This window comes from Mus caroli, chromosome 19 (assembly GCF_900094665.2).
Source record: "Mus caroli chromosome 19, CAROLI_EIJ_v1.1, whole genome shotgun sequence".
Taxonomy (NCBI): domain Eukaryota; kingdom Metazoa; phylum Chordata; class Mammalia; order Rodentia; family Muridae; genus Mus; species Mus caroli.
The window spans coordinates 8406059-8418724 of record NC_034588.1 but is presented as its reverse complement, the minus strand read 5'-3'; the positions used below and the strand labels follow the sequence as shown (position 1 = coordinate 8418724).

Sequence of the window (12666 nt, the reverse complement as noted above, 5' to 3'; positions counted from 1 at the left end):
TTGACTCTAGCTGCATATGTATCAAAAGATGGCCTAGTCGGCCATCACTGGGAAGAGAGGCCCATTGGTCTTGCAAACTTTATATGCCTCAGTACAGGGGAACGCCAGGGCCAAGAAGTGGGAGTGGGTGGATAGAGGAATTGGAGGGGGGAGGGTATGGGGAACTTTTGGGATAGCATTTGAAATTTGAAATGTATATAAAGAAAATATCTAGTAAAAAAATAATAAAATAAAAAAATTAAAGTCTAAGCAAAACTAATTTTTCATAGTGCCCCAGGCCATTTGCACAGTCTCTAGGCATCCAGGCTGCTAATTATTCTTCCTCCCAGCAACTTCCAAGGCACTCTGATCTTATGTTGAAAACAGAAACTGACTCCATTTGATAAGGAAGGGAAAGAGTTCCTACTGCTTTCCTGAGATAACATGAAAATGTCTATCTACGCAAAAGAACCGTGCAATTCAGTCTCTGCAAATTCCCTCAGATCCTGAAATAACGTGTACTGGAACACAGGTACATGGTCATTATATGTGCCTACTTAATTCCCAAGTTTCTCATTTAGGAATCAATTCAAACACTTTGCAGATATGCAAATTCAATTATTTTTGAACTGCAGAATGATAATGATGCCTTGGGGAGGTATTAGCATACCCACACGAAGCAGACTTCTCCTCCCCCTGGGTGCCTTGCCACTTATTCAGGGAATTCAATGAATTTGTCCTCATTCCTGGATATCTGTCATGGTCCACCTATGATAGCAGCAGAGTGACTTAACCTGTTCAAACTAAATTGAGAAGTCATAAGATAAGAGTTGGATCTCAGGACAATAAATACCATAGAGAGAAGGCAAGAGCTAAGAGCTACAACAAATGCTTAGCCAGCCAATCGCTAGATATCCTACAACAGCACAACTTTGGCAAACAAAGACCATTAAAATCCAATTAAGATTCATTTCTGGGCCATGGTGGGGGGAGGGGGCAGGGAGGGGGGATCGGTACAATGACACCGAAAACAGCTCTTAACTGCATGGTGCTCACTGTGTGAGCCCTCAGGATTTCAATTCTTTTCTATTGTTCTTTTTAAATATTTCTGAGACACAGGTTAGTCCCATTGTTATGGCTCTAAAAGAAGAGAAATCCATTCATTCATTGAATTTTAAACTATTCACAGAGGACGAGAAATTGTGTTGCAGTTCATCATTCCTTCACTTACTCAGAATCTTTCAAACTGATTGAGGTTAATATATATAAGTATAGATGACAGCAAAATGGGTGACGGATAATCTAAAGATACACATACCAGGCATGCATTCATATACAGGAATAGAGAGAGAGAGAAAGACAGATAGATTTATATATATTAAAACAAAGATATAGGTGATAGGAAAGTAGGTATGAAAATAGATGCTAGATTAGATAGATAGATAGATAGATAGATAGATAGATAGATAGATAGATAGATAGATAGTAAATTAAAATATGATTGCTAGATGATAAAACATAGATACATAAAGCATATATATTAATACATAAATGATAGATACATGTATAGATACATAGGGAGATGATAAAAAGATGGATATATAAAAATCTGATAGGTAGATAGAAAATATATAGATAATACATAGGCATAATGTTTACATACACTACAAGTGCATTACCCACTGAACCATCTCCCCAGCAGGAGATAAGCTATCTTTGAGCTACGTTTATATTGGCCTCTGACTTGTTTTGGAGCTATCCTTTACTCATGGAGAAGACAGTGCACATGTCAACCTATGTACCCATTAAAACACAGTTTTTATATGCCCTTGACATCTCTCATGTGCACTCCTTAGCAACGATGATACCTAAAGGCCTATATGGAAACCTGGTGGAAGTCCCATAGTGGAAATGGAGGCAGGAGTTGGGAGGTTTCCAGCTACTTGGAAAGAAATAGAAAAGAAAATGAGTGATGAAAATAGAATATGCAAATCAGCAGTCCAGTACTAGACTCCAGTACTAGACTAGACAGTACAGAGACTGGTATAACTGCCAAATTAAAAATTATCAAAGGATAAAATAAAAGACCTGGAATACTCTTTTCCAATACCAATCTAAATGATGTTTTTACATCCAGTCCTGATACACTAAATGGTATTCTATTTCTTTTTTTTAACTTATTTATTTATTTATTTATTTATTTATTATATGTAAGTACACTGTAGTGTGTCTTCAGACACTCCAGAAGAGAGCATCAGATTTTGTTATGGATAGTTGTGAGCCACCATGTGGTTGCTGGGATTTGAACTCAGGACCTTTGGAAGAGCAGTCAGCGCTCTTAACCACTGAGCCAGCTCACCAGCCCAGTATTCTATTTCTTTACACCTCAAGAAAGCATTGCTATGATATAACTTAGTGCTATTTGGACATGGAGAGGATTAATTGATTAGGTCATAGACACTATAGTTTATTATTCCCATAAAATGCTAATGAAATGCCTCTAATTATTTTTTCTAAAAATACTTGTTTACTTGTTGGACACCTTCTATATAATTGCCTCTAGAATGCAAAGGGCCACCAGAAGCTATCCCATCCCTAGAAGCAAACATGGGTGAAGGCCTAGGAGAAGCTCAGCCTCCTTGCTAGACTCAGAGAGGAGCCTAGCTCATGTAATGTAGATCTGAAATTGGTAGAGTTCTCCATCTCACACAAATGCAACCATGACAGAAATGCAGAGAAAGGGTTATCCACTCAAAAAGTGAAGAACAAGCCGGGCGTGGTGGCGCACGCCTTTAATCCCAGCACTCGGGAGGCAGAGGCAGGCGGATTTTTGAGTTCGAGGCCAGCCTGGTCTACAAAGTGAGTGCCAGGACAGCCAGGGCTACACAGAGAAACCCTGTCTCGAAAAACCAAAAAAAAAANAAAAAAAAAAAAAAGTGAAGAACATTTTCTAACAGAGTACCTACCATCATCAACTGGTGAGAAATGATGATCTCAGACTGAGATTGTTTGATGAGACAAACACAGTTTTGGTTTTGCTGCCTCCTCAAACAGTCTAGTAAGTAAAACTGGAAGCTCTCAAGTAGAGCTATCTACATTGAAGCCAGTGATACAAGATTCATGGGAGCATTGCCTGAGCAGGTCATGACTCTCTTCCAAGCCTTGGTTTCTTCAGCAAAGCAACAATGAAGAAATTAGTACCATTGCCAAAGAGCTCAACAATGCCAAAGCCCCTGATAAACTCTATGTTCAATGCATATTCGTCATAAATATTACACTGCTCTGTGCTCAGCTTACCATGGAAGGGATGACAATAATATTAGATGGCTTACAAGGTGTCCCAAAGAAGGTCACATAGCACAGTTCCTGAACAGCATGCTGGAGTTGATGAGAGGTGAGCTTTGCAGGAAATGGTACCTAACCGAGCAGGAAAGCTGGGAGAAACAGCACAATTGAGGACTGCAATTGTGGACTGGGTGGAACCAGATCCCAGAAAGGCTCAGCATACAGGAAAACACAGGCTTGACAGGGCATGCAGTGATATAGGAGGATGGGAAGAGCAATGGAGGGCCTGACAGAGCTGATACAGCTAGCTGGAGAGCCTGGCAGGGCTGATGCAGCCAGCTGTTGGACATCTTGGAAAGATCCTAACTAGAACAAACAACACTCATCTCCCAATTGCTGGATCCGAGCTGAAGTCAATCCATTCAATCCTCACCAGAAAAGAAAAACCTCAGACTCACAAATTTTAGTGTCAGAAAAGAAAAGATCCCATACGTAAGCCAGCATGTTGGTGCCCGCCTGTCACCACATCACTCAGGTAAGTGAGACAACAGATCAAGAGTTCTGGGTCATCCTGGGACACACAGTAAGTTCTAGACCAGCTTGGGCTACATGAAACCCTGTCTCAAGAAAGAAAAAACTATATCAATGCTAGAGAGATGGCTTAGTGGAGTACTCTCTGCTCCTGTACATGCCTCAGGCTGGTTCCCAGCATGTATGTTGGGTGGCTCACAACCAGGATATTATGAGCTCCCCTTCATCTCCAAGAAGTTTGAGCCCCTCTTTTGGCCTCAGCAGACACCTGAACATGTGTATATATATGCACACATACATATAAAAATAAATCTTTTAAAATATTTTTAATTAAAGTAGAATTATACCATTTCCCTCCTCTTTTCTCTCTCCAGCCCCTCACACACACACACTCACACACTTTCTCTTAAATGAATGAACTTTTTCTTTATCACCATTACATAAAGAGAGATGCTTAAATATATAATATAGCCTGCTGAGTCTATTTTTGTTATTTGTGTGTATATGATTTCATGGCTAGCCAGTTTGTACTGGATAGTCAGTTAAGGGGCTCATATCTGAGAGAAACTAATTCTGCCTTTCTCAACAGTCATTGGCAGTCTGTAGTTCTTTGTCTAAGAGTTGGAACCTGTGAGATTCCATCCTTGTTTACTAATATGTCTGTTGTCATTGGCATTGTTTAGGTCTTGTTTAGGCAGCCATTTCTGGCCAACACAGTTTCATGGCGCACTTCCTGGTCTTCTGGCTCTTGAAATCTTCCCACCTCCTTGTCTTTCAGCCTTGGGTGTAGAAGTTGTGTTAGAGATGTACATGGTGCTGGACTCCCCATGATCCATTGGTCTCTGCATTAGATGCAGTTGTGGTTTTCTATACTGGTTTCCATTTGCTGTAAAGAGAAGCTTTTTTGATGAAGAGTGGTAGCTACACTTAATAGTAGGCATAAAGATAAGTTTTAGAACATAGTTAAGAATTACGCTAGTCTAGTAAAGCAATGGTAATAGGTTCTCTTGTAAGAACCATGGTCTCACTAGCCCTGGGCAAAGTTGACTAGGTTCCAGGTACCCGGCATGATCTCCCTCCTGCTGAGTAGGTCTTAAGACCAATTAGACAGCCATTTGTTACAGCCAACAGGTTAAGTGCCACAATTGCACCTTTTAAGGATATCTTGCCCTTTTTGGTCATCATTGTTATTCATAGTTATCACAGCTGGACAGAAAAATGCATAGCTTCCCTGGCATGACTTTTGGTGCTATGAAAGCTAAAGTACAAGAAAGAGGCTTTCCGTTTAGCCTACCTTAAATAACCCGAGTCCTGTGTGATATTTTCAGCGATAAAGGCTTATCTTCAGCCTCCAAGAGGCAACCATGGGCTGGGGGTTGGTGAGCTAGGTTAGTGGCAAAGACCTTGCTGTTCAAGTGTGCATACAAGACTTCAGATCCAGAGGTCCCACATAAATGCCAAGTGGGAAGGCAGAGACAGGGAATCTCAAGAGCAAACTGGCTAGAAAGACCAGTCACATCAGAGAGTTCTGGGTTTGATTGAGAGGCCCTACCTCATCTAATAAGGTAGAAAAATAATCAAGGATGGTTCCTAACATCAGTCTTCGAGGGGCTTCTTCAAGCACACACATTCATGTACACATACAACCACACATTTGCACAGTTACATACATACACACATGCATAAAATACATACACAAGAAAATAAAACAAAAACTAATAATGACTTTTTAAACTGGGCCAACTAGATGACCCAGCAGGTAAAATCATTTGCCTTTCCTCACAAACCTGATCACCTAAGTTCAATCCTGGAACCCATAGTGGAAGGAGGAACAGGAATTCCTGGTAGTTGTCCTTAGACCTCCAGATGAGCACCATGGCACGAGTGTACACACACCACCACCACCACCACCACCTCCACCTCCACCTCTACCTCCACCATCATCATCATAATAAATAACCAAGTTAGCTGAAAAGTTTAGATAGTGAATACATTCATGAGCCTAAAAAGTGGAAGAGGTGTGACAGAAAAGCTAAGAGGTGATGAGGAGGTGCAGAAGCCCCAGACAATGCATTGGGAAGAATAAAAGTATGACAAATGAAGCTGGAAGCAAACAACTGGAAACTCTCAGAGAAATCAAACAGGAAAAGAAGGACACTTGTCCCTGTGTTCCTTCCTCTCTTTGAATCTTATTCTAGGGTCCTCTTGGGTGGGCACACACTAAAAATAATGATCCATCATCTCTCTCTGTTTCCTGGTTTCAGAAGCTGGGAAGGGAAGTGTCCCGTGTTTTGTTGTGCTCCTACCCCCTGGAATTCGCCATTGCCCTCGTGTACTCCATCTCTAGTTGTACATATTTGGTAAGTCTTTCCTCTAGCAATTCAAGGGCTTTGGTTCCTAGTACCCAAACTTCAGGACATACGTGGCAATCTACAACTGTCTGGAACTAATAACAATAGAATGTGTAATGTTTCCTTTACCTTTTGTTTTCTGTTGCCATAAATATGGGTTTAAAACAAGATGACAAGAGTAATATATGAAACTATAAATTTAAAAATTAAAAATACATATATAAAAGGTGAATTTTTCCTTAATATTGTTCTCATTGCCTCCACACATTCGAACAAAACACACATATACATATTCACAATAAACACACATACACATACACAGAAAACCAAAAAACACACATTCATTCACACTCAGTAAGCAGAGAGATAGATGCTGGTGCTCATCTTGCTTGCTTCCTTTTACACAGTCCAGAGTCAGCCCACAGTATGTTGCCATCCACAATGGGGGTGGATCTTCCCTCAGCACACCCTCTCTGCAAACACTAATGCACAAAAAAAGATCCAGTAGTGGATCTCCTCAATGGTTCTCAATCCCCTTGTTACACGCATATAAGGATTAACCATTGTATCTAATTTGTAAGGAAGTCATTAGTAAGGAAAACTTGGAGACTCAGCAGCCTTGCTGCTTGGAGACAGATGATTTGGCTTGAGGTATAGCATAGAAAGTTTCTTGGTCGGGGTGGGGGTGGAGATGGGTCAGTGTTACTGAAACTGCAGAGTTTGGTAGCAAATAGGCAGATAAAACAAACACACTCAGTCCAGCTGAAATCATAGGAGACAATATTACTGTTGGGACAAAAAACTGTCAGAACTCAACAGAGACATTCAGAGAAGACAGTCACCACTGTGGACTGATAGCTGGTCAGTACCTGTACCTGGAAAAAAATGTAAACATGTTCATAGCTCTGCATGCACTGAGGAAACTAGAGACAGTCCTACTGAGCGTCCCCCCTTGGCTCATAAAAAGCTTCCAAAAAAATAAAGGGAAAGCCAGAGTATATACAAACGGCCCAAACTTTATAAACATTTCTCAGAGCCTGTATTGACTGAAGATGTTTTAGTCTTCTAGTTCTGCCACAGCAAAGCACCATAGATTATGAAGCTTAAACAAGAAAATTTATTTTCTCAAAATTCTAGTTTAGAAGTTCAAGACCAGAGTGCTGCAGGATTAGCTTCCTCTAAAGCCCCTCTCCTTGGTTTTCAGTGACTTCACAAGGTCTTTCCTTAGACAAATCTGTGTCCTAGTATCTTCTGTATACACCAGTCACATTTGACTACAGCCCTGCAAAATGACATTTTTATAACCCTGTTGACCCCTTAAAGACCTTACCCCCAAATATTCTCACATTTCAAGATGCAAGTGGTTAGGATTTTGATGTATGTATTTGGAGGACTGTAATGTGGGCCACAAGATGTGTTTAGTATTAGCCAATCCAGATAGATGAATGGTGGACAAATGAGTGACAGCTGAAAAGACCATGTCAAGAATGGAGACCAAACCAACACAAAGCTCCTGGGATAACCAAAAAGTATCTTCCTGTCCTTCCCTTGGCACACACTCACATAAACAGAGTACAGGTTAGTAGAAGTCTTCACCATCACAGTGTTAGGCGATGTCAGCACGGGGTACCAGTAAGGTACCATGCCCTTTCCTCCTCTGGTGTGTTTTATAAGTTCTTGAGTCTGTCTTTACTTATTTGATTTTAATAAGCTCCTATGCTCTTATAGTCCCAGTGTACTTTGATAAATTTGTATGGTGGCACCTTAACAACTTTAAAAAATCAGTTATATGGCGATCTGCGTCTTGAAGGTGGTGCCAGACAGGTGGTGATGTTTATGTTCCCGCTATAGTTCAGACTCTCCCAGAATGCATGCCTTTTAATTTATTCATATGAAGTTTCAAGCCAACAAAAACTAAAATATTTATTTAAATATTTCTGGATACAAGCTTAGCTAGAAAAACTAGAAAGAAAAAAAGAACTGATTACCTAAAAGTCATAATAACTCTGGAAAAGGAAAGAATGGACAATCATTGGGAAATTTCATATGGCTAGGATGAATCTGGGAGTGGTTGCATATATAGTGAGCTCAAAAAGTCCATGAATTTTTAAAACAAATTGGGAAGGAGACTGATTTGGTGGTTAAGAACACTTTTCCAGAGGACCTAGGATCAAGTTTAGTACCCAACACCCACAGGGCAGCTCAAACAATCTGTAACTCTTGCTCCAGGGACCTAACGCCTTCATCTGGCCTCTCCAGGTATCAGGCATGCAAGTGGTACCTACACATGCAGACAAAACAGCCACCCACACATATAAATAGAAGAAACTATATCACAAGTCATGCAGTAGAGACTTAAAAATAAGGTAGACTGGATTGAGAATGAAAACAGAAGAGAACACATAGCTCTATGGATTGTATTCCATAAGTACCAATGTGACCTATACTCTATTTAATTCTCCATTACTCACATGATTGGATGTCATCTGTAAGAGACTGTTTTTTCTTTTCCAGGCTAGAAACCAAGAGGAAACTTTTGAAAGTGTTACTGAAGTAGTGGAAAGCAACTCCTGAAAGCTGAAGACATGAGCAACTTTCATGGCTGCTAACACCTGATGTAGGTGCCCATGAGATTCCCATATAACAAGGCACACCTCATGCATTTTGTGCAAAAGGAAATTCACAACAAGGTGAAAGTTATCCCTTGGTATTTAAGGAGTGTCTACATACAGATATTCTAGGTTCCAGAGGGGAAAGCTTTTCCTATGTAAGTATGAGACCATCGCAAGAAAGCATTTGCTAGCTAGCCACTCTGAAGAGATGTCAACTCTCCCCAGCAGATCATCTGCAGTTGACCAGAAAAACCACTTGTAATCTGTAGAATGCAGGCTATGAGATTTGGAGCACAATGTGTAACTCAGAGGAAATTTTTAATTTCTTTCCCTATGAGTGAAAAGCACGTTCCACGTTCTGCATTCTTCTGCTCAAGCTAGCTTCTACCTCCACAAAGCGAGGCTCAAAAGGTCACCAATTTAGTGCCTTTATTGTCCCAAGGCTTTTCCTGTCCTCATTAAAGTTCCTTTCTGCCCTGCACGTCTCTGCTGCCTTTTTCTTCCTCTTGTTCCCCTACTTTCTACTGTTTGTTGAGTTGATGTTCACTCCTGTTGGAAAGCTTCCCAGGAAGCTGTTCTGCGTGCAGCTTACCTGCTCTCCTAATGTGGAACGTGGCATCAGAGACGTTTCCTCAGCAACACCAGCAATGCTAAAGAACACCGATCCAGGGATTATTTGTTTTCTTCTCTGTCTCTCAAGACATTACAATAGTTGTTCTCCGTGACTATCAGTCAGGATTTCTTGATTCTACGGAATCTTACATAAAACAGAGGAATGCAAACACAGAGGGTCTAACAGGAACCACCTGGGATAGAATTCATTGTTAACAACTGGGATCAAAAAGGGCTCCACCTAAGATTCACTTAATCTTAGAAGTCAGGGTCAAGGGCTTCCTGCCCTTGCCATAGTTCCTATTTTAGTTTATTGTATAGTCCACCTTCTCCTTAGGCCATTGTAAATACGTGTGTATGGGTGTAACTCAGCTCTAGTCTTAGAAGCCAGGTGTGAGGTCTTTACTCTCTTAGGGCAAGGGCTTTCACACCCAAGTCATGGTTCTGACTAGGGAGTTCTGTTCTAGCTAACCATCTCATGAATAATGCAATACTCTAAAACCACAGCCCAATCTACTTCCTAAACCATTGTAAATTCCTGTATATGGGAGCGACTTGGCTTTTATTGATAGTGTAATACCAGAGGCTATTCTGAATGTCACTGTCTAGCTCAAGGACGGTCTAGGACTGTTGGAACACTGGCGGAAGGCTTTAGCTATGTCAGAATTCAATCTTAAAAGGCACTTATAATAGGATAATACTAAGAGAGCACATGGATCCATACACTAGACTAACGCGGGAATGGAAAATTACTGTATGGGTTAGAAAGAACGCCAGACTCCAGGAGCGAGTTTCTGTGAAACTCTTTTTGCTTCATGAGCAGCTTTTAAGCATCCCTGCCTGACAAACTGACTCGACCGGAGTGCCGTGGCATTTCTCCCTTTCTTTTTTTATTTTTTAGCTGAAGTTTTAGGATGTCATGCTTCATCATAGTTACAGATCTCAGGAGCACTTTAAAGATGAGTGGAAACACAACGATTACTAATAAAACATACATACAAGTAACAGAGTACATACTGAGCAGGGTATGTTTAGGAATACACACATATACATATACACATATACATGTGTAACAATTAATGACAAAAGAGGCCATGAATTTGAAAGACAGCAAGGGAGTTTTGAGCAAAGAAAGGGAAGAGGAAATAAAACACAATTTAAAAAAATAAAATAAAGAAATTAAGGCCAAAAAAAAACTTCAAAAGGTAAGAAACCTGAAAGGAAGGAGTGATGTCCAAGACTGTGAAAGATACAGAGCATCGTTATCTACTGGTGATGTAAGAAACGCCACATGTATATTTTTAAATTGTCCTAGCAGCCACACAAAGAGAGTAAATAGAAACATATGTGTTTAATTTTGACAACACAATAATATGTCAAAAACATGTAAATGATGCAGGTAAAAACTATTGGTGATATACTTTATAATCTATGGAGTCATATGGTCGACAGATCATATAGAGTCTTCAGAGTTGTGTATTTTATACCTAAAACACATGTCAACTTAAGCTAAACATGTGACAAAAGTGCCATAGTTATGTCTAGCTCCTCATTACGTTGTGTGGAACTAGAAGCTTTCATAGAATTCACAGAACCTGTACCCAAGAGCTCCTGCTTGCAGAGAGTGAGCAAATTAGCAAAAGAGTGGCCCCAGAGGCAAGCCGGGTGACTTGGCCAAGAAAGCCAAGTGTGCAGAGAGAAAGTTAAGGCTGCCTTGCAGGTCTGTGCATGACAGAAGGCTGCTTCTAGAGATCACAGTCCATGTCTCACTGTGTCATTGATGTCTCAGATGGCTTTGGCTTCTCATTCCTTCCCAGTCAGCCACCAGCATTGGCTCACAGTGTTAAGTGTCATCTTAAAACAACTCCCCCATAGGACGCCCTCTGCACACAACTAACTACCTTTCCTTTCTTAAAGCCAGAGCTCCAGAGGTGAGTACATATTATCTCCACACAATTACCTCGTGTTTTCCCTTTGACTCTACTCTAGGTCGAGTCTGACCTCCATCTGTCCTCTGAGGCCACTTTTTTTCAGTGATAGCAGCCACCTTCACATTGCAAAAATCCAGCAACCAAATACACAACCCTCGAGAGATTTAGGCATCGTTTTCCATTTTTTTCCTAGAGCTCAGGGTTCTGCAAGGGCATCCTTACCTTTCTGTTTGCTCCTTACCACCTAAGCTGCATTTGATTTTTATTGTCTGACCACCTCACACTAAAATGGATCATCTCTCACCCCACCTTTTCCACAAGGTAAACTCTAAGGTAAAGGATATTCTATATTTTTTCCATTTCTTACTACTAATACATAAATAATGTCATTCATATTTATCCTCAACAGGATATATAAGTATTAGAGCATTCTAATTCCTAGAGAATTATATATTCAGTGAATTACATAATACATGGAATACCTGGTACTGGAAGCCTCAATAAATTGCCTGTGAGGAACACTCCTTTAGTTAGCAGCTAACCAAGTCACCATTGCTTTTGAGACTCAATGTAATCTGAGTAAATTAGAACAAATGATCTTCTGTTAATTTATCCACTTCTTCCAGGTGCCCGATATAGCACCCTTACACTTTAGTGGGTTTAGTGTTTACCTGTTTAGTCATATCATAAATGACTCTCAGCCTCATAGACATGACTGTCAAATTTGGGTTCTTTAATACCTACCATTTAGGACTAGATTACATAGAGCAGTAGCCTTTTGTCAGGGTTAATTTATTTGTTGATTGGTTGTTTGACAGTTCCATGCATTTATATAATGAATTTTAATTGTCTTTCATCCCCACAACTCCTCTCATCTTCCTCTGGGTCCCTTCTCAAGTCCACCTCCAGCCTCCATCTCTTCTTTTGGCATACTGCCCACTATGTTTAGAGTTTCTTGTCCCAGGGTGGATGACAGACTTGTGCAATCTAATTTCTGAAAATGGAAAGTACATAGAGCAAGTGTGACCTCGATTTTGCAGAGAAACGAACAGAAGAAGATACATCTTGCCCAAACACCACCAGATCCAGGGTTCCAACAACATCCTTCCTTCTAGAGTTTAGAACTTTGACTTTTGAGGAGACTCACAATAGAAAGGCTTGCTGCTTCTACTGGAAAACAGTTGGTAGTATTTGCTTGGTGGGGAAGTCTATGGAGCAGGGAATCAGCCATAACTGGGCTTAAGGACTGCAGATTAATAGCTAGAGTATGCCCAACACTGGTCAGTAAAGGGTGTCCGCACTCGAGCTCCTCCTGCTGGCCCCAAACCCTAACCGCATCTACCTCTCGCGGGCATGAAGGCTGGA

At 40.6% G+C, this 12666-nt stretch overlaps 1 protein-coding gene across 2 annotated transcripts in view; it reads left to right on the top strand.

Moving 5' to 3' along the window:
- Ms4a13 (membrane spanning 4-domains A13) overlaps positions 1-9239 on the top strand; it is a 26461-nt gene extending 17222 nt beyond the window's left edge. For both annotated transcript variants that reach the window (XM_021151248.1, XM_021151250.1), the window contains exons 6-7: positions 6060-6155; positions 8661-9239. In XM_021151248.1, coding sequence (XP_021006907.1) covers positions 6060-6155; positions 8661-8720 — 156 coding nt within the window. In that variant the 3' untranslated portion in view covers positions 8721-9239. The remainder of the gene's footprint in view (positions 1-6059; positions 6156-8660) is intronic.
- Positions 9240-12666: the final 3427 nt, after the last annotated feature.